Source organism: Gymnoscopelus braueri, assembly GCF_963280865.1.
Source record: "Gymnoscopelus braueri genome assembly, chromosome: 3".
Taxonomy (NCBI): domain Eukaryota; kingdom Metazoa; phylum Chordata; class Actinopteri; order Myctophiformes; family Myctophidae; genus Gymnoscopelus; species Gymnoscopelus braueri.
Window position 1 is genome coordinate 16803210 of NC_137612.1, and position 20398 is coordinate 16823607.

The 20398-nt window shown below is 44.8% G+C and overlaps 1 protein-coding gene across 1 annotated transcript in view; it reads right to left on the reverse strand.

The window, feature by feature from the left end:
• The window catches only part of cdh4 (cadherin 4, type 1, R-cadherin (retinal)), a 107868-nt gene that overhangs the window by 21525 nt on the left and 65945 nt on the right, over window positions 1-20398 (reverse strand). Inside the window, exons 5-6 of the mRNA XM_080422260.1 lie at window positions 19796-19968; window positions 1890-2027 (exon numbers count right to left, since the gene is read on the reverse strand). Coding sequence (XP_080278386.1) covers window positions 1890-2027; window positions 19796-19968 — 311 coding nt within the window. The remainder of the gene's footprint in view (window positions 1-1889; window positions 2028-19795; window positions 19969-20398) is intronic.

A 20398-nucleotide genomic window follows, 5' to 3' on the forward strand; every position in this document is an offset into this window, starting at 1 on the left:
AGTCTTTTGGGAACGTGCAGTGAATTTCCGATTGGCACGACTGATACTGCATGCAGGAGAGGCGAGAGTCTGTCTACTATAACAATAGTAAAACTTCAGATAGGCTGCATGTCACTGTGTGTGTATCCATGCATGCGTGCAATCATGTTTGCGCGAATCTGTGTGAAGGAAGTCAAGTGCATGTGCTCTTGTGTGTGTGTGTGCGTGTGCGTGTGCGTGTGCGTGTGCGTGTGTGTGCGCGTGTGTGTGTGCGCGTGTGTGCGTGCATGCTTGCGTGTGCGGAGGGGAGGGGCACGGCCAGCGCTTGGCTGCGATGGAAGCTATAGCCCAGAACTGCTCCCCAGTGGGAGAGGAGTGACAGAACCAGAGACAGGGACTGTGCTGTGCTGTGCAGAATGGCAAATCGTGTGTTCGGCTAGCACAAGCCCCTGACAGCTGCAGGGAGCTCTTATCTGAACGCACGGCGAGAACTGCACTGGCACACACGCTGACTACGCTCCCTCTGTTGAGGCAGGGATCAGAGTTGTGTGACGCCGACACACTCCGAGCTCTGCTGCTGCTGCTGCTGCTGCTGCAGAAGACGCCGTCTGTCTCTCTCGCTCTCTCTCTGGAAACTCGAGACGTTCGCGTCAACGCTAACAGTCCAGTATACGTACTGTGTTTGTGGGTCTGGGCTGGTCTGTGGAAGCTGTCAAGTTGTCTCTATAAACATGCACTGCATTCAGGACCCTTCAGTTCAATCTCTCAATGTTTATTTTATATATTCAAGATGAGTAAACAGAACAAAAACAGTCCAACGTTTCGTCTCTGCTGCCTTCGCCGGTGGGCGTGTCTCAAGCAAACAACTTAAGGACCACAGATGAAATGCTATCAGCATACAACACCCTGTGCCATCAATTAGCAATCACATCTTGTACATTTAAACTAACCTGGTCAAACATCTGATTATAGCTCGCTCATCTTCGCATACTGTAACTTGTTACATCATATTTATTACAATGTTTAAGAACTTAGGAACTACTTATAAACAATGAATGCATCTATATAACATTTATTAAGTTGTCAATCTGGAGCTATCATTGTAATTTGACTCCACTATTATTGTTATGACCTGATATAAAGAGAAAAACACTCATACAGAAGAAGAGAATAAATAAACACACTCATAAATGTGTCTCTGATTATTTACTACAGATGCTGTTGTTTGTCAGAAACCTTGCCCATCATAACCAGCCCCCACTCTCAACTGACGAACAACAACTCTACCACTCACCACACACTTCTCCTACACCTGGCCGCGGTAAAGTGGACCAGCTGTAGTGTGACTGCCTGTCAACACAGCAAGAAGGTGTCAGGGATCTGGGCCAGATGCCTGCGCACAAACCTTGGCCACCAGTGCCCCCCTTTTGGCAGGGAGAGAGACAAATACATAGAGTGGGGGAGGCTTATCCCACCAAAAAGGTACACCTATGCTCTCTCTGTCTCCCTGTCTCTCTGTCTCTGTCTCTGTATATCCTTCCATATGGCATTCCAGCCCTTGCCCCCTCTATTTCCGCCATGGTGTCATTCTCTCTGGGCCATGTTTTTCATCTCCATCTATTTCTGTCTATGTCAACAGCTGTCATCATGTCTTGTTTGTGTTGTTTTACATAAACAGAAGATAATGGTTTTCTGTATATAAGAGGGTCATGGGTGATACTATTTCAAAACTCACCAGCAGATGAAAAATCATACAATAGGAAGAGAAAGTGTGTGTGTGTGTGTGTGTGTGTGTGTGTGTGTGTGTGTGTGTGTGTGTGTGTGTGTGTGTGTGTGTGTGTGTGTGTGTGTGTGTGTGTGTGTGTGTGTGTGTGGGTGTGTGGGTGTGCATGTGTGTGTGTTGGACTCACCGTCCTGACAGTGAGCTCTGGGGGGTTGTCGTTGATATCAGTGATGGAGATGAGGGCAGTGGCTGTGTTGGACAGGCCAAAGTTCAAGTTGCCCTCCATGTCGGTGGCCTGGACGATGATAGTGTACTGGGACACTTTCTGCAAGTAGAAAAAAATGTGTGTGAGAGAGAGACAGACAGATAGACAGACAGACAGACAGACAGACAGACAGACAGACAGACAGACAGACAGACAGACAGACAGACAGACAGACAGACAGACAGACAGACAGACAGACAGACAGACAGACAGACAGACAGACAGACATGGGGAGAGAGGGAGAGAGGGAGAGAGGGAGAGAGGGAGAGAGGGAGAGAGGGAGAGAGAGAGTGCGTAAACGAGATGAGAGACTCAGAGAGAGAGGGGGGGGAGAGAGAGAGAGAGCTGTGACACACAATGACTCATGTCAGGTATCTGAATCTGAGAATGAGTAGAAATGCATTCTGGGATACCAATGATATGGTGATACAGTCAGAATACAAACAAGTGACTCATGAAGTAAAAACATTTGGCAGGCTTTTTGTTTTGTTTTTTCAAATGAGATGCAATATAGCTGCTTGGTTTACGCCCCTGTGAGCAAGTACCTCCAAAAGGTCAGCGACACCCACAGCCACAATACTTGGGGGAGCGTAAACAACGATCTGGTAGCACCCACCTATAGTACAAACATGGGTAAATCCTCATTCTACAGCACAATGCCCTGACCCCATCCTTTAAAACATGTGGTTCACTGTCTTCCTTTAAAACTGAAAATGCACCTTTCAGGAGGCCAAAAGGGGTAATTTTCACTTCTCCCTTTTTTTTTTCATGTTGTTGATGAATTGAATATATAGGACCCAAATGGAAACAAGACCGCAAGGACTTTTTTAGTGTTATCCTTTTAGACCAAGTGTTTGACTGTACTCGTGCTGTTTTACATATCTATCTAATACAATATTCAATATTCAAAGTAAATATCAATAAAGACATTTAGAAAATCAAACTTCTTCTAATTTCACAGTTTTATAATTTATTTTGTGTGATGCTCTGTTCCATAGGGCATAGCATTGGCGGTCATTTTGTGGTACCACTCAAATTCACTCCATTAATTTTATGCCTAGAATCAAGCCATCCGTCCTGGTGAATCATGACCATAAAACATTAGATTTTGTGAAGAACAATCTTTTTTATATTTAAATATATGATATACCATATAATAAATACTCTTTGTTTTGCGGTTTAAACATTTTGTATTCACAGAATCAAACGTTTTATGGTCATGATTAGCCAGGAGCCTGGATGGCTTGATTCTAGGCTTAAAATAATTGAAATCTCTATCCCACACTGTTGAAGTCAAGGCAGTGCAGTGCAGTGAGGGAGCATTGAGCATTGGTGAAAGGCTTATCCATTACAGCCTAAAAGTCTCCTCTTTCAGCTGTGGGAGCAGGCCCAGATCATCACTCATTTTAATGGCGGTGCCGCCACTCTCAGAAGCACCACGATGCAGCAGATAATACAGTGGCACTGGACAGTATTTAGCTCATTTAGATTGAGAGGGACCAGCCCCAGGCACAGTGTTACAAGCACATCACATACTGTACCAAGCACGCACGCACGCACACACAAAAAAAGGGGAAGAGAGGCTGTATCCATCCACAGTGCTGAACCGTGGCCCTGTCCATGGTGCTGAAAGTTCATTATGTCCCCTGCCACAGCTTGGTGGAGAAAAGTCTCTCTCTCTCTCTCTCTCTCTCTCTCTCTCTCTCTCAACCTCTTCTCCCGGTATAAGCTTGTCTGCTATGTGGCCTTTCTCTGCGCCAATTAATCCATTTGGCTCGAGCTTCCATTGCGCCAGTCTCACAGAGGGAGGGTGTGTGTGTGTGTGTGAGAGAGAGAGAGAGAGAGAGAGAGAGAGAGAGAGAGAGAGAGAGAGAGAGAGAGAGAGAGAGAGAGAGAGAGAGAGAGAGAGAGAGAGAGACACACAGAGAGACACAGAGACAGAGAACCTAAGCGCCAATGACAGGCCAATGCTGTGAGCTACTCAGGCTACTACTGTGTTTGGCCTCAGCTACATCTTGTATCAGTGGGCTAATGTGGGGCTATCACCTGGTTAGAAATGCCGTGCTGACCTTAGGGTCATAACATCTAATGACCTGAGGAGCATTGATGTCGGAGAGTGCCTGGAGGAGTGGAAATAAGGCTCAGTAGAGGTTGTGCAGCTGTGGGTGCAGACGAGTTATTGATTCTTTGCTTCTTTGACTTTCTTACTTTGTATCTTGGTTTCCTTTCATTTTTCCCCTCTCTGGTATGCCTTCTCTCCTGTTATAGCTCACATTCTGTACCCTGGGTTCGCTCTCTTTTGATATCTTGCATATCTTGTTATCTTTCTCACTGCACCTCCGTTGTTAGGCGTTACCCCTGTTCAGAAGTTTTTCTTTCCGTCCACCACTTCCTCTCTCAATCCTTTCTCTGTCTGTCTGTCTGTTCGTCTGTCCGTCCGTCCGTCCGTCCGTCCGTCCGTCCGAGTCCTTTATCTTACTTTCTCCGCTACTCTCCCTGTCTTCCTGGTCCTTTCTTTGTCTCATTCTCTCTCTTTCTCTGCCTGTCTGTCCCTCTGCCTGTCTGTCTGTCTGAAGCCTACATTAGACTTTTTCATACGCATCACTTGCTGACAATGAGTTACTTTTGGGGAGCGGCGCAGTCAAACGACATTACATTTGACAGTCATATCAGTCAGATCACAAAGACCTGATAGTTAAAAGACTTGTACCCTGGTGGTTCAGCCAGTTAGTGTACAGACAGACCATATTATGCACCTTGTGAGCACTAGGACCCCGGTTCAAATCCCACCCCATCTTGTCTGGCATGTCGCTCCTCTCTCTACCCCCGGTTTCCTGTCTCTCTGTACTGACCTATCTGGAATTAAGCATAACATGCAAATACATCTTTAATCTTGCCACAGTCATTTAGAGCCTGATTCATTGGAGACGCTTCAAACACATGTTAATCTGCTCCAGACCATCCTTATTAATGAAAACTCTATACAGGCTGACCTTTATTAGACTCATAATGAAATATCAATAGCGGTTCCCCTTACAGAGCAATCCAGTAAATAGAACCTTTGATGCATCCGTCTCTGTCTGGACACACACTGAGAGATCCAGGCACGTACAGTACATACAAATTGAGCTATTCTTCCTACAGTGACAATGCTTCTGTAACCATGTGAGCAAAGCCAAGCCAGTAGAGCTCTCTCTCTCTCTCTCTCTCACATGCCCGCCCGCCCGCCCACCCACCCACACACACACACACACACACACACACACACACACACACACACACACACACACACACACACACACACACACACACACACACACACACACACACACACACACACACACACACACACACACACACACACAGCTCATACTGGTAGTGGTGGTGGGGGGGGGGGGGGGTTATATGGCTCACCTGAGAGCAGTTGTGTGTTTATGGGCCTGTGAGTGCATGTACAGATCGGCTCATGCTCCACTGAATGGGAACTGGTTGGAATACACACACACACACACACACACACACACACACACACAACACACACACACACACGCACGCACGCACACACACACACACACACACACACACACACACACACACACACACACACACACACACACACACACACACACACACACACACACACACACACACACACACACACCCTCAAGCAGGATCTCTGCTGTCAGAAAGTGGCTGCCCTAACAAGCCAATAAAGGGTCTCTAATGAGTCCTATAGAAGTGCTGAACAGAAGCTCTCTCTGTTAGATTAGAGTCCAGCGGTGAGAGAGGTAATAGGCTCTTCTTCTTCTCTCACAACCCACAACAACAGCTCCTTCTTCTTCTCTCACAACCCACAACAACAGCTCAGCCTCTCCCACAAGACGTCCGTCCCATAGACTTTAACCCGTTAAGACCTGAGGACCCCATTCTAAAAATACAGTCTAAATCCTAACAGTTTTCTGAAAAACGTATGTTGCTATATCAGTGGTTCTCAAACTCTTTCACGTCAAGGACCCCCAGAATTATACATATTTGGCCGTGGACCCCTATAATAAAAGAAAATGTTCCAGGGACCCCCAGAAGCAAAGATCTGAGTAAAGAAATAATCGCTATGTTTGCGGCAGGTGGCTCAGAGGTAGAGTGGCCGGTAGAGCAGCCGGATGGTAACCGTGAGGTTTCCAGTTCGATCCCGGGCTCCCCCAGAAGAGTTAGTGTCGAAGTGTCCTTGAGCAAGACGCTGAACCCCTAAATGCTCCCGATGAGCAGGTTGGTGCCTTGCATGGTTTCCTCCATCATCGGGTGAATGTAATGCACAATCTATGTAAAGCGCTTTGGATAATAGCGCTATATAAATTTACCATTTATATTCAAAGATTTGCACAAATTTTTACGATTTTTCTTAAAAAGCAGATATACAAGCTTGTGCCACACTACGATCTGATATTTTTGAATAGCCAAAGTATAAAATAATGCTTTTTAGCTCAAATCTAAAATGATGACACAGATGCTTTTCCGGTTTTAATGGGTTAAACTGCAGGGGGTTGGAAGCCATCTGGGGCCATAAGAACACCTCTGCACAGGGCTCTACCGACACTAAACCGTGCCTTTTCACTGGCACTAAATTAGGTAGTTTACCACCCGGGTGACAGAAGAAAGGGCGAAAGGAAGAAGGGCTTCAGGCTATCAGCAACTTGTTGGCCGCTAATCAACAACTCGAGCCAAGAAGGGCCAGAACAGGATGGAAATATCTGTGTAGCATGGAGTTAACTCCAGCCTGATTCATACTTAGCCGTACAACCGTGTCCCGCACCAAAGATAGCAGATCTAAAAGCTCACATCACGTCACTATGCAAGTATAAGTTAAGCATGGTGCGCAAGCAAATAGGCTGTGTGTGTGTGTGTGTGTGTGTGTGTGTGTGTGTGTGTGTGTGTGTGTGTGTGTGTGTGTGTGTGTGTGTGTGTGTGTGTGTGTCAGTTAGATTGTCTCTTTGTTAGCAGGAGCACAGCTGTGAAAATATAAACAGATTAAAGCGGCATCTGACAGATTTTTTTTAAACCGATTTTTCAGGCAAAATGTTTCAGTTTAAAAACTAATTAAACCTGAGCAGGACTGAAAAAAAATCAATCTATAAATAACTAAATAATGAATTACTACTTGCACAGAAGTAACCGTCATGCAAAACAATTTGAATGTTGTCACAATCTGTCTCTTCTGTGTCTGTCGGTCTGTTTCTATCTCTGTCCCTGTTTGTTTCTATCTCGGTATTTTCTTTCTATTTATTCTATCTCTGTTTCTGTTTCAATCTCTTTCTATACTATCTATGTCTCTCTGTTTCTTCTAATGCAACCACTTTTCACGCAACTCCACACTATTCTTTACTCATCTAACAGATGCCCTCGGACTTTCCCTCTGTTCCCCATCAAATTAATCCCTACATTCGTTGTCACCTCACTTCATTCTCCTCAACCAGAGACAGTAGATGAAACCGAGACGGTGTTACGTGGGTGTACTGACCCTTTAGGAGACCAGCGGCTAACCTGAGCGTACTGCCGTAATTCCAAGGAGAAGCGATGTGAGCACAGATTATGACTGATTATTTCGGGCCATGATCATTTAAGTAGATACTGGAACCATTCTTCACAAACCACATATCTTCCAAACATTCTGACACTAAAACGGCATTTTTCAGATCGACAAATCAGGAGAAAATGTACTTTGTTCAAGACCTTGCTCTCTGTGTCAGCAACACTCTCACGAGATCACACAGACACAGATCACAGGACGTTTGTGAGATCTGACAACAAACAAAGTTCGTGTGGGTTGACCACGCGCACTTAGGAGACCAGAAGTATATACGATTTCATACCAATGGTGCAGCTTGGAAAGGCACTATGTACTATGTATCTTCTGTATCAAGCGTCTTTGCCTCAAAATAAAAGGACATGGCCACACATGCGCTTCACACAGTACGGGTTGTAGCCAACGCAAGCTGAGGCTTCAGATGCGTCCGTTTCCCATGTTGTCTTGCGGATTGTGGGCAGTACGTGGCATGATTGCCAGTTTAGTTCGTTTGACTTACAGTACAGTACGTTGGGAGTGGTTGGCTCACTGAGAGGAAACTACACTGCTGCCAAGTGGGGCCAACAACAGCGCGTCTTCCATATTGGTTGGCCCCCGGTTCACCAATGTTGACTCCACGCTGTCAATGCGCCGGATTGGAACGCTCCACCCCTTTGTTCCCAGAGAATGGAAGTGAACGGGATGCGGCCTCTGAGGGAGCGCATGAGTAGACTGAAAGAACGAGCCCAATCGATGGTCTTGAAGGGCGGATCCAAACCCAACCGGGAATAGGAAGCGCCGCAGGGATTCCTGCGGCGCTTCCTATTGCTTCACCAATCTATGTCCCCGCCTCCCCCCCCCCCCCCCCCCGGCCTGTGCACGGAGCACGCTGACGTCACCAAATTTAGAGCGACGCCCCTCTGCACTCTGATTGGTTAGGAGATAACAAGGTCCTAAGACCAGCGTTCCTGCATGGTTCGCCCAGCCTTTTTTTCTTTTGAAAAAAAAAAAAGAGGCATGGGTGGCATGAGTGACTGTGCCCCCAGACCTGCCCGATCCTGCGTTCTGAAACAAACAAGTAAATAAACCTACAAATAATTAGTATGCGATACAACAATCCCGCATTCCTCCACACCTGCTGTACATTTAAAGTACATTTACTCAAGTACTGTACTTAAGTACACTTTTGAGGTATTTTTTACTTTACTGGAGTATTTCCAGCTTTCAATACTTAAACTTCTACTCCATTACATCTCAGAGGCGTTGTAAGCTTGTAGATCTGCTATTTTCAAAGGATTTGATACATTTGGAAACTTGTTAAATGGGACATTGTGCATAATGAGTACTTTTACTTTTAGTACTTAAATATATTTTGATGACAATACTTTTGTACTTTTAATTTTGAATACTGGTACTTTTACTCGAAACAAACTATTTCTACATCGTGGTATTTCTACTTATTACACAGTACAAAATGTGAGTACTTCTTCCACTTCTGCCAGTAACCTCTAGCAGCTATTGTGCTGATGGCATAGCCACAGCGCTAACGTGCCCCACTGATAGCTCGCCTTGCCAACCATCCTCAGCTCTCAGTGTATATCACGTGTGTGCGATTGATTCATTAGATGGAACATTTGTTGAATTTGATCATAGTCATATATAATTTAAACAATTAACATTAACAGGTAGAAATATTTTTCACGGAATATTGTGAAATGTGTTCATTATTACATTATTAGTAAATACAAATTGCTTTCGTCAGCATTGCATAGAAAGAAGGGAATTGTGCTCTGGTCTGTCAGTCTCCAACTGACCATAGTCATTGGCCTGTCGCTTACAATCTACCTCACATGGCCATTCACTGACAGCTAAACCTGTGTCAAGTCTCTCACTTGACACAGGACTTAACACCGGGCACTGCACTCCCTCGGTCCTCCCCGATTTGGAAGTAGATCGGTCTAACGATTCTCGAGAACGCGAAGGACACACCGAAATAAAAACAACTGAATGCACCCCTACATGCTTGTTAAACATGAGCAATAACAAAATGCACTGCTCAATCTAGTAGTAATGAGGCGCAGTTTATGGAGCTAGTTCAGGCCAGGCAACTCAAGGGATTGGGGCAACCGATCAGGTGACTAGGTCACATGCTCTTTCCTCCTGATCGGGTGGTTATAGGTACTGTGCTGTTACCTGCTCACTCTGGCTGCCCTGTCTTGCTGAGCCGACGTGCGTCGTTACTGCTGCTACTGCTGCTTGCTGAGATCTGCTACCGCTGCTCGCTGCTTACCTGCTGCTGCCCATGAAAGTCATATACTCATCATCTCCTGGTCGTTCGTACTCCTCGCCATGTCCTCCTCCTCCACGGACACGGGGAGCGAACGGGGTGCGGAGGAAATTCCGGACACCGGGATCGCGACCCTTCCCCCTGGGGGCATCCCGGGTCCCCCGGCCAAAGAGATCGACTCTGCGTCCGATCAGCGGCGCCTAGTTCCCGGCTGGTAGTCCAAAAACAGCTGGGTACATATGTATGCTGCTGACCATGAATAGTCTCATATTGTTCATGTAGGTGGTCATACGGCGTCGTTGTTCCTTGGTTGATGGTTGTAATCATAGCTACTCAGCTGCGTGCTACTGGTTCTAATCGTGGTATTACTTTCTTTACTTAAGTAAAAAAACTAAATTAAATTATGGCTAAATTTCTTGCTAAACGCTCAGCTCAAAAGCAGTAGCGTTCGTCATTGATCGATATCAGTATGGTCAACTAGAGTGTAGAAATAGAGTAACGACACGCTTGATTCCGCCGCAAAACGGGCTCCTTGGGCTATAGTTCCAAACATTGAGTTAGACGGAGCACTTCCGCATTCCGGTTATAGTTCCAAACAATGGGACTGCCTCATTGAGTTAGACGGAGCACTTCCGCATTCCATTCTTACAATGGGAGTCGACGCTAGTGTCAGAACTCTCTTTATGGCACTGGGTTAACGGTAGTTCACCAACAGTGTTGCTTAAATTGCTATGTTTCTTATCGTAAGTAACGATGGGCTCGGGGTTCTGTTATGGTCCCCAGTTTAGCGTGTATTTGTTCAATGTAGTTCACTTTATCTCAAGATTTGGGTTTCTAGACCTGGCTGCTTGCTTCTCTCTCAAGAGATGGCAACACCAATCTGTCGATCACAGAGAAATGGATGGCGTTCGCGGTGCAGGGAGGGAGAGAGAGAGAGAGAGGGAGAGAGATAGAAAAGGCATGGCGTCACTTTTGTGAGTTGCTTTGCTCGTTCTGGCTCTAATGTTCAGATTAATATCTTATGTACTGGTTAAAACACGGATGTGCTCAGTTGGCTGCATCTTGCTTAATTTATAGTTTAATATATTTATGGATAGTTCAGTGGCTTCTTTAGACGGTACTCTTATTCTGAAGAGCTTGTCCACCAGATGTTGTATTTGAGGCTTATAGTTGATGACCGAACACATCTCTGCCCAGGCGGATGAGAGATGAGAAACTAACTTGTGAGATAGTGTTCAAGAGTAGGTTTTTGCACTGCAGCTTAAATGTTAATGTTCAGCTGCTAGAACTCATTGAAAATGATTTACCATGAATCTATAGGATGTTCTGTTTCGGCGCTGGGCTGGAATGAATGAACTATTACGTTATGGGATAAAAGGGTAAGCTTTGTTCCGTATTCAGCTGTCTACTCTATGATTGGTTGATTTTCTGGTGTAAACTGGGAATTGTAGTCTCTATATTTATCATTTTATGTAGTCTGCGTGGTAAAATACATTTCAATCAGGCTGAATGGCATAAGATGTTAAGTAATTATAGTAAGCCACAGCAATTAAAGTATTATATTTATCAAATTATTAATGTTATGAACTTACTTGCGATTTGCAAATGTGAGTAAAGCAGCAATAATGCATGCAAGTATCACAGTGTAGGATTAATAAATGTGCAAGTCTAGTTGGTGTTAAAATATTATAGGTTACGGGTCCGTTCGGATTCAATCATCATTTAGCAGTATTTTAATCAGAAGGCTGCGAGTATGTTGTAAGGATGTGCATAGATCATTCTATGCTTAAAGTAGTCTGTAGTTGTGCAGACTGGCATTATATCGTGTTATTTATTTATGGACAGATAATAGGGGTAGGGATGATTTATCTCCATGTGCCGATGGTGGCTATAGTTATTTACCTCTTGTATAGCTATAACTGGTATCTAATTGCAGAGTAGGAAAAATGGCATGGTAGAGTTGTTGTAGCACAGGCTAACACAGTACGTTTGCTTCTTGTGGAAGCTTTAGATTGTTGTAGCACAGGCTAGTCAGCATGTTTGCTTCTTATGTGGAAGCTTTAGATTGTTATAGCACAGGCTAGCACAGCATGTTTGCCTACGTGGAGGCCGAATTGTTAGCAAAAGCTATCTCAGCATGCCTTGCTACATGGATAGCTCCGGATTGTTTGTAGCACAGGCTAGCATAGCATGGTTTGCTTCCCACGTGGAAGCTTGAATTGTCTTAGCACAAGCTAATTCAGCATGTTTGCTTCTCATGTGGAAGCTTGGATTGTTGGTAGCACAAGCTAAACACAGCATGTTTTGCTTCCCATGCGTAAAGCTATCAAATTGGTTGTAGCACAAGCTAACTCAGCATGCCTTATGTAGATAGCTCTGGATTGTCGTAGCACAAGCTAAACACGGCATGCTTGCTTCCATATGGGAGGTACATGGTATATAGAAAAGTTGGTTGCCAAGTGATGTTGTCATGTTAGGAGCATCAAGATTTCAGAAGTAAAGTTGCAACAGGATAGATAGTGGGGCTTCAGTAGAGTCAAGATATCAGTCATTTGTCCATGTTGGCTGGTGCGCACCAATTAAATAAAATTAAAAAAAATATATAATATTTTGCCGCGACATATCTCGCAGGACGGATAAAAGAGGGACTCCGATGCTGGCTGCTCCTGTTATCAATAGTTACACTATGTTGATGGGCTCTTTGCTTGTCTCATGCTTATCAAAAGCTGGGTGACTGGGAGTATTTGTCCCCGTATAAAAGGCGCTGCTGTATCCGCCAGAGTGGGATGCTCACGGCATATTTAGCACCACATCACGGTGTGTTCATCACTGGTGTCGAGTGTTGCAGCGCAACCAGCAGCTTGCGGTGTGCGACTGACTGTGTCAGGATTTGAGGCCACTCTCACACATTGACGTACAGCATGCGTCCCCACACATCCACAAGTGAAGCACGCACGCTTCACCGGGGATGTGTGAGTGGCTTCAGGAAGTAAATTCCTGTCCCAGCGGTTTATAACGGCGTCATCTCGTCCAGGGTGGCTTACCATGGTAATTGCAAGGATAATTCTGCTTCTGGTTCTAGATTCCAGGTTGAGCTACCTACGCTCTTGGCGGCACTGTGAGCTCTCAAGGCAGCGTGAGAGAGCTGCTTGAGATGTGGGCTTCTCAATGTTCTCAGCACTATGCTGCATCATCAACTGTGCGGGCTAGCACAAGGCTCTCAAGGCAGCGTGAGAGAGCGCTTGAGATGTGGGCTTCTCAATGTCTTCTCGGCACCTATGCTGCATCATCTACTGAGCTGCCTAGCTTGCTATTAAAACTCTGCTAAATCAATTCTGCCAACCCTCTGGCGTCTGGCTCTGTTGGGCCGATCCAGACTTGCAACAGATGGTTTTCGTGCTAAATATATTAGGCTATGGATGGAGAGGGATATCGGCGTTAGTTAATATTATTCACATGTCTAATAATCTGCGTCAAGCTCTGCAAGCTATAATTTAAGCTTGTATACCGTATTCTTTCTGCATCAACTGCTATGTTGCTAATATGCGCCACATGGCGCTTAACCAATTTAGACCGAGGCCGATTCTAAAATCTCCTTCTAAATCTGACTAAGTTCTGGAAACTTCAAATAGTTAAAAAATATATAAAATGCATGTTGCTATACGGTAAATGGCAACATGAACCCAAAATGGGTTAAATTGGTCATAGGATGGCCGGGCTAATCCAGAATTGCAATAACATTGTGTTTGTCTCTCCATCTGTAGGCCTAAACTTGAACTGGTTCACTGCAAAGCTGCGAGAGATCTGCTCAAGCTGTGGGCTTTCTCCATCCTCCGTATTGGTGTAGCAACACCTGCAGCGCTGCTTGTCCTTCCGCTTCTCTTAAATCTATGGGGCAATGGTCCTCAGGAGCTTACGTAGATATTGGTTAATAAGGATGACATTCTGCAGGCTAAAAGCTCATGAGTATGAGCGCTCTCGCTGTTCTATCGCTAATTCAATAAATGCTGCTCGCTTTAATTACAACTCGGGTGGATTGCTGGGGATTTAGTTATTGGTGACTTCATGGCGTTAAAATGTTGGGCTATTTAATATGTTGGGTTTTAAAAATGTTGGGCTATTTATGACTATACAGTCAGGCTAATATATTATATATATAGTACTGATTCAGATGTTAAGTAAAGATAGCACGTCTTTACACACATAGTCAGTACACTTTATTTATTATGGATGATAAACAATAGTTATCATTCATCATAGGATGACTCATTTATATATATATATGTGTATATATATAGCAGATTTCTTTGAAAAAGAAATAAATATAGAATGTCCTCTTCGAATCCGATTTGGTGCGGCACAGCTGTGGACTCCATATTAGGATATCGTCTAGGACTCCTGAATTCAGGGATCAGCAGGTACCTGGATTCATCAGGCTTGTTGAACACATGGATGCATGCTGCATTTGTTTAGTTAAATTTAAAAATTAAATGATGAGGAACTCAGTCATTATATCATGTTAATTTATGGAGCTCCACCATTCTCACAGATGGTTGGTCCGGCGTCAGGCTCTGTGCTCCCAGGCGGTTTTGGGGGTTCTTGCTGTTTTGGGGGTTTAATTCATTCCCTGTAAATGCTATTTGGCATGTAACATTCATTAAAATGTTATCCTTACAGGGAATGAATGGATTCAGAGGCCTGACGCCAAACCATGCTTCCTCATGCTTTCTATTCCATGCTCAAGCTTGCTAATAAATATATATTCTAATCCAATCTAAGAGTTGTCTGACTGAAATGAGGCGCAGTTTATGGAGCTAGTTCAGGCCAGGCAACTCAAGGGATTGGGGCAACCGATCAGGTGACTAGGTCACATGCTCTTTCCTCCTGATCGGGTGGTTATAGGTACTGTGCTGTTACCTGCTCACTCTGGCTGCCCTGTCTTGCTGAGCCGACGTGCGTCGTTACTGCTGCTACTGCTGCTTGCTGAGATCTGCTACCGCTGCTCGCTGCTTACCTGCTGCTGCCCATGAAAGTCATCCCACCCGCCTCCCCGGCATCCACCTGTAGGCTCTGTTTCTAGATCCCCATGGGGGTTTAATTCATTCCCTGTAAATGCTATTTGGCATGTAACATTCATTAAAATGTTATCCTTACAGGGAATGAATGGATTCAGAGGCCTGACGCCAAACCATGCTTCCTCATGCTTTCTATTCCATGCTCAAGCTTGCTAATAAATATATATTCTAATCCAATCTAAGAGTTGTCTGACTGAACTTTGTTTTTTAGCCTTCCTTAACAGCACGTTTTGTTGTGCTTCTCTCTTGTGTTTGATTCTCTCTTCCAATCTCCCTTGAATTACTATAGCACGAAGCAGGCCTACAAAGAACAACGCAAAATACAATCGGTTCATTCAGAACACAAGCCCGCTGTGGATTGTGAAAAGACGGCACACTGCTCTCCGAAGCCTTTTCCAGGAAATCTATTGTGCATTCAGATATGGTACTGTACATCCAAGATTTCTCTCAGACATAAAAAAAAAACAAGCAGTCAACATCCACCCACAATTGCCAACTCTCTCCATTGGATGACAAACACAATCCTCCACGGGGCTTCGCTGTCTGGCATGAGGAGGGCTAAATCCTCACAGAGGCAGGTAATAGGCGCCTCTATGCTATGAGTTACACTGACTCAGCATCTCCGAAAGCCGTAAAGTGGCCCAGGGCCATTTAGGCGCCCAGCTCTGTGCCTGAATCCCCAGCCAGGCCCTACAGTCTCCTAATAGGGCCCAGCCTGTGGGCGCTCATGTCCCCGGAGCTGTCAATGGCAATGTCCTAATCATGCTGAGATGTTCCAGCCTGGAAACAAGCATCAGGCTGGCAGACAGCAAGGCACTGCACAACACCGTGCCTATTCAGTGCCCAGGGGGTGGGGTTGAAGGGGAGGGGGGGGGTTGAGATGGCCTGGGGGAGAGCAAAGACAACAGCTCTGCATGCCAATCTATCCCGTTCCAAGGACAGCGGGCATACAGGGAGATTGGCCATGCCAGCTGTGACATACGAAGGTCTCATGAGGACAGGCCGCTGTGTGTCTCTCCATGTGACTTTTCAGTTCAACTCAATTCAATTAGATTCGTTATTGGCATCGCTGCACCAAACAATGAACGATATTAAAAAAAAGCATATGAAAAAGCGCACAATAGAAGGAAATTATTTGGTGAGCTACTTGTGTTATAAATAACAGCAAATTAATTAGTTGAGTTAGCTGTTACTATCTCTCACTTTGTCTCTTTAATAGTTGTTGCAGCATGTGATGCAAAACTAATTAAAAACATTAAAATCATGCAATAGGCATTACGAAAACGGTGATGTTCCGGACACGGGTACTTGCCGAAAGGGAAATCTAGGTTTTAAAAAGAGCCCTCAAGGGATGACAGCAACTCCCAAGAATAACAATAAAGTATTATCTTGTGTCATATAATTTTATCTAGCTCGATTTACCATCCATTCCACCATTTTCTTTAAATCATAAACTCACAGCTGCAGTAGTAATATAGATGGATAGACAGTTACAAGAGAGACATAATGACTCTAGTAACAAAGTCTTAACTATAGTATATATTAAGAATGGTAATGTTAGGTCTGTATTATAGGGCTCGGCAACCATTAAGATATTCTAAAGCCATATTTAGAACCAATAACCGGTTAATCGAATAATCGAGAAGCAGGTTTTTTTTGGTAAAATGTTTTTAAAATGTCTTATATATCAAAGAATCTACATGATTCTATACTTTGTTGTACAATGGTACAAAAATATTTTCACTTTTAAAAGTTTTTTAAGTCGCTATCGAGACAAAAGTTTGGAATAATCGTATTGATTTGAAATAATATTGTCATATCGCCTGCAGCCCTAGTCTATGTAGCGTATAGACTCCAACAGACACAGGCACCTGATACAGTACGATACAGGAGGGCTTATGTGTACATGCATGTTTACAGCTTAGCCCAGCTGGTTAACCTGTGGGCTGAAATATGCAGTATGCATGTGAGACCACCGGAGGTGAGAGAGGTCCGGAGCCATGAGTGTATAACGAGGGTAATTGGTATTCAGTGGTGGTGATCAGCGCACGGTAACCTTCGTGCACCCCCTGGCCCCTCCCTCGTCATAGGGACAACCCAGTTCACCCCTTAATTAAGCACATGAATATTCTAATTGGCAAAGGAAAGCTATAAGAAGGGAGCAGAGAGCGTGAGAGAATCTAATACATGCGGGTTTGCGTGTTGTTATTGAGTCTATATTGCAGCACCATCAGCAGTGTGTGAACAAGTGTACAGGAGGGTGCATGAATCATGTGATAGCACAGAGGTGTGTGTGTGTGTGTGTGTGTGTGTGTGTGTGTGTGTGTGTGTGTGTGTGTGTGTGTGTGTGTGTGTGTGTGTGTGGGGGTTCTATGAATGTAGACAATTAAAATCAAGAGTGTAACAAATGGATTTATTTCCATTTCCATAAGGTTCCATATAGGTACACAGTTAAATTAACATTGAGGATATTTGTAAACACCAAACTTCCACCCTGGAGTGTGTACAGTACAGTATGTGTATATTGTTTCGTTCGGGCAGACGCCTATATTGTCTCCATACGTTTCTTTGTTTGTAATTTAATGCCCTACTTCGTCGTACAGTACTGTGTGACAGTGTGGCTCAAAAGTAGTGAAAATAACCGATCTACAAGCTCACAATGCATCACGATACTTACGATACACAAACATATAGATCTGGTATTTTTTGCTACTTTTGAAAAATGTGAATGTGAAAGTGGTTAAGTGTGCCTGTTGGTTTTATGAATATCATGCAAATTAAAAGTATTAACAAGAGCTTGAGAATAATAACTACATTGTGTCCATCGGAACACAGGTTCTTTTTTCCATTTCCTGAAAAGTAAGGTTTTTTCGTCCGTCAGTGACGATATCTGTGTGTCCGCCCGTGTGTCCCTCTCGTGTGTGTGTGTGTGTGTGTGCGTGTGCGTGCGCGCGTGTGCGTGTGACGTGTGTGTTTGTGTTGGTGACCTCAACAGCAGGCGGGTGAACGCCCAGGTGCGTCCCAGTTTTAGTGGGAGGATCAGAGGCAGGTGGGACTGAGACTGGTTTGATGTGTCCAGATTAATGAGCTCTTCCTCAGTCACATCAGCTGCTACCTCCGCTGCCTGGGCCAACGCATGCTGGCCTGCATTCACACCACTCCTTTATATTGTCCCACAAATGTACCGCCGTCATCATGCCGTGCCAGGTCTTTGTAGAACTTGGAATGCGCGGGGGAGCATTCATGTCCGCTGTGTATTATTCGCGTATCAAAAGAAAACACAATGGACAGTTTTGTTCCCACAAGAGTTTTTTTTTTACCTGTACTGTAGTTATTCTCCATACGCTTTCCTTACCCTGCCTGTAAAATAATCACGATTTAGAATTTCAAAGCGTTGTCTGTCCAGGATTAGCACTCAGAAGGTCCAGCGGGACTTGAAATATAAATATTATGAGACAGATCCCACGGTTTCAGATCAGCACTTGTCCTTTTATGGCAGTAGTAAAATTCAGCCAACTAAATTAAAGGAGATCAGATTACCATCATAATGATGGTGTATAAATTTGAGTGCCCATATCAGATTGCCAGTTATAGTTTTCCTCGAATGTTAGACAAATGGTTCTCAACGTCGGGTCAGGGGACCACCAGGTGTCCAAATGGACCCTTTACAGGTCTGCGACACTGAGAGTGTATATAAGTGGAACCAAATGGACCAGCATTTGTACACTCTCGGTGTTAAATCAACACTGTGGATTTCACAGTATTGGGATCCTAGAGATAACTGGTGGTTCCCGGACCCGATGTTCAGAACCAATGTGTTAGATTACAGAGAGCCACAGAATAGAAGATGAGTGCTTGTACGGCGTGTTCGTGTGTGTTTGTGTGTGCGTGTGCGTGTGCGTGTGCGTGTGCGTGTGTGTGTGCGTGTTCGTGTTCGTGTTCGTGTGTGTGCGTGTGCGTGTGTGTGTGTGTGTGTGTGTGTGTGTGCGTGTGTGTGTGTGTGTGTGAGTGAGAGAGACAGAGTGTGTGGGTGCGCTCGCGCACGAGTGGTTGTGTGGGTGTGAGACAAAGAAGCCAAAGCAAAGACCGCAGGGTGAGCAGTCTGTCATAGAAGACTTCTGCTGCCCACAAGCCACTTGAAGCAATCTGGGATAAACAAAAGTTGACCCTGCCTGACCTGGCTCATTAGTGTTGTAAGTTAACACAGAAGACAGAAGGGGGTGTGGGGGTGGTAGGGTGTCTCCAGTGGCGGGAGGGAGAGGGTGGACACAAGCACAGGCACTATAGACACACACTCGAAAGCACACACAGTTACACACGCACCTGCAAGAGGTCAGGCAGTCAGACAGACAACATAAAGCAAGCAAGTCTCTTGGGGGGGGGGGGGGGGGCTTTATTAGGAGAGAGGGCAGAGAAGGGAGGAAGGACATGAAACACAGGTCTCCGGGGACGCTGTGATTATGTGGTTGATGCACTGTCTGGTCAGTTACCCCAATAAACTTTAATAGAACATGAAAATAATGGAAACAATACTGGTTTGCCTTCTGAGCACGCTGTAATGCATATTAGAGTGACCTTGAGCCTGAATAGCCGAAATATACCCTTAATCACTGGAGACCTGATATGGGGGGTTACGTGGCCTTATTAGTGATTTGCTAGGAGCTGAAGGTGAAAACTGTAATACAGAGGGTAATGGAGCGTCACATACAGTACAGCAGAGCAACAGATCACTGCATTACAACCTCATATGACAGATATATATTTTTTATATGAAGGCCATTGGGTAACAATAAAGCGGACAACAATGGGAACACATGACACAAAAAGTGATCCAATGGGGTTTACAACAGAGATGTTGCAGAATCCCGGCAGTGAGCCTCAACCTCTGACCCCACTATAAACTGACCTCTCTGTCCAGGCCGGCCGCCACGGTGACGATGTCTCCGGTCTCGCTGTTGATGGTGAACATGTTGGGGATGGGACTGTGGGGCGTCTGTGACAGGATGCGGTAGCGCACCATGCCATTAGCCGTGGTGTAGTCGTCTGAGTCGTTGGCCGTCACCTGCATCACCGACGAGCCTGCCAAGTGAAAGGTTGTTGGTGAGTTGAACCCTTTTCAGCCCAATGACGATGCCTGAAACCCACACAAGCTAACAACGCAACACATCTCGGCATGAGCTGCGATTGGCCCAATCTTGAGGGAACTTATATTCATACATTCATAGACACATACACGATATACATACTGTACATAATTATGTACTACATACATATGTACAAACAAACAAACAAACAAACAAACAAACAAACAAACAAACAAGCAGCATACATACAGACAGACAGACAGACAGACAGACAGACAGACAGACAGACAGACAGACAGACAGACAGACAGACAGACAGACAGTAGTGGAGAAAATCATTTGGTCTTGAAAGAGTAAACACACAGCATGAGAAACAGGAGGGAGAAAAAACAAGAAAAGAAATTGTGAAAACAGAGCTATGGATT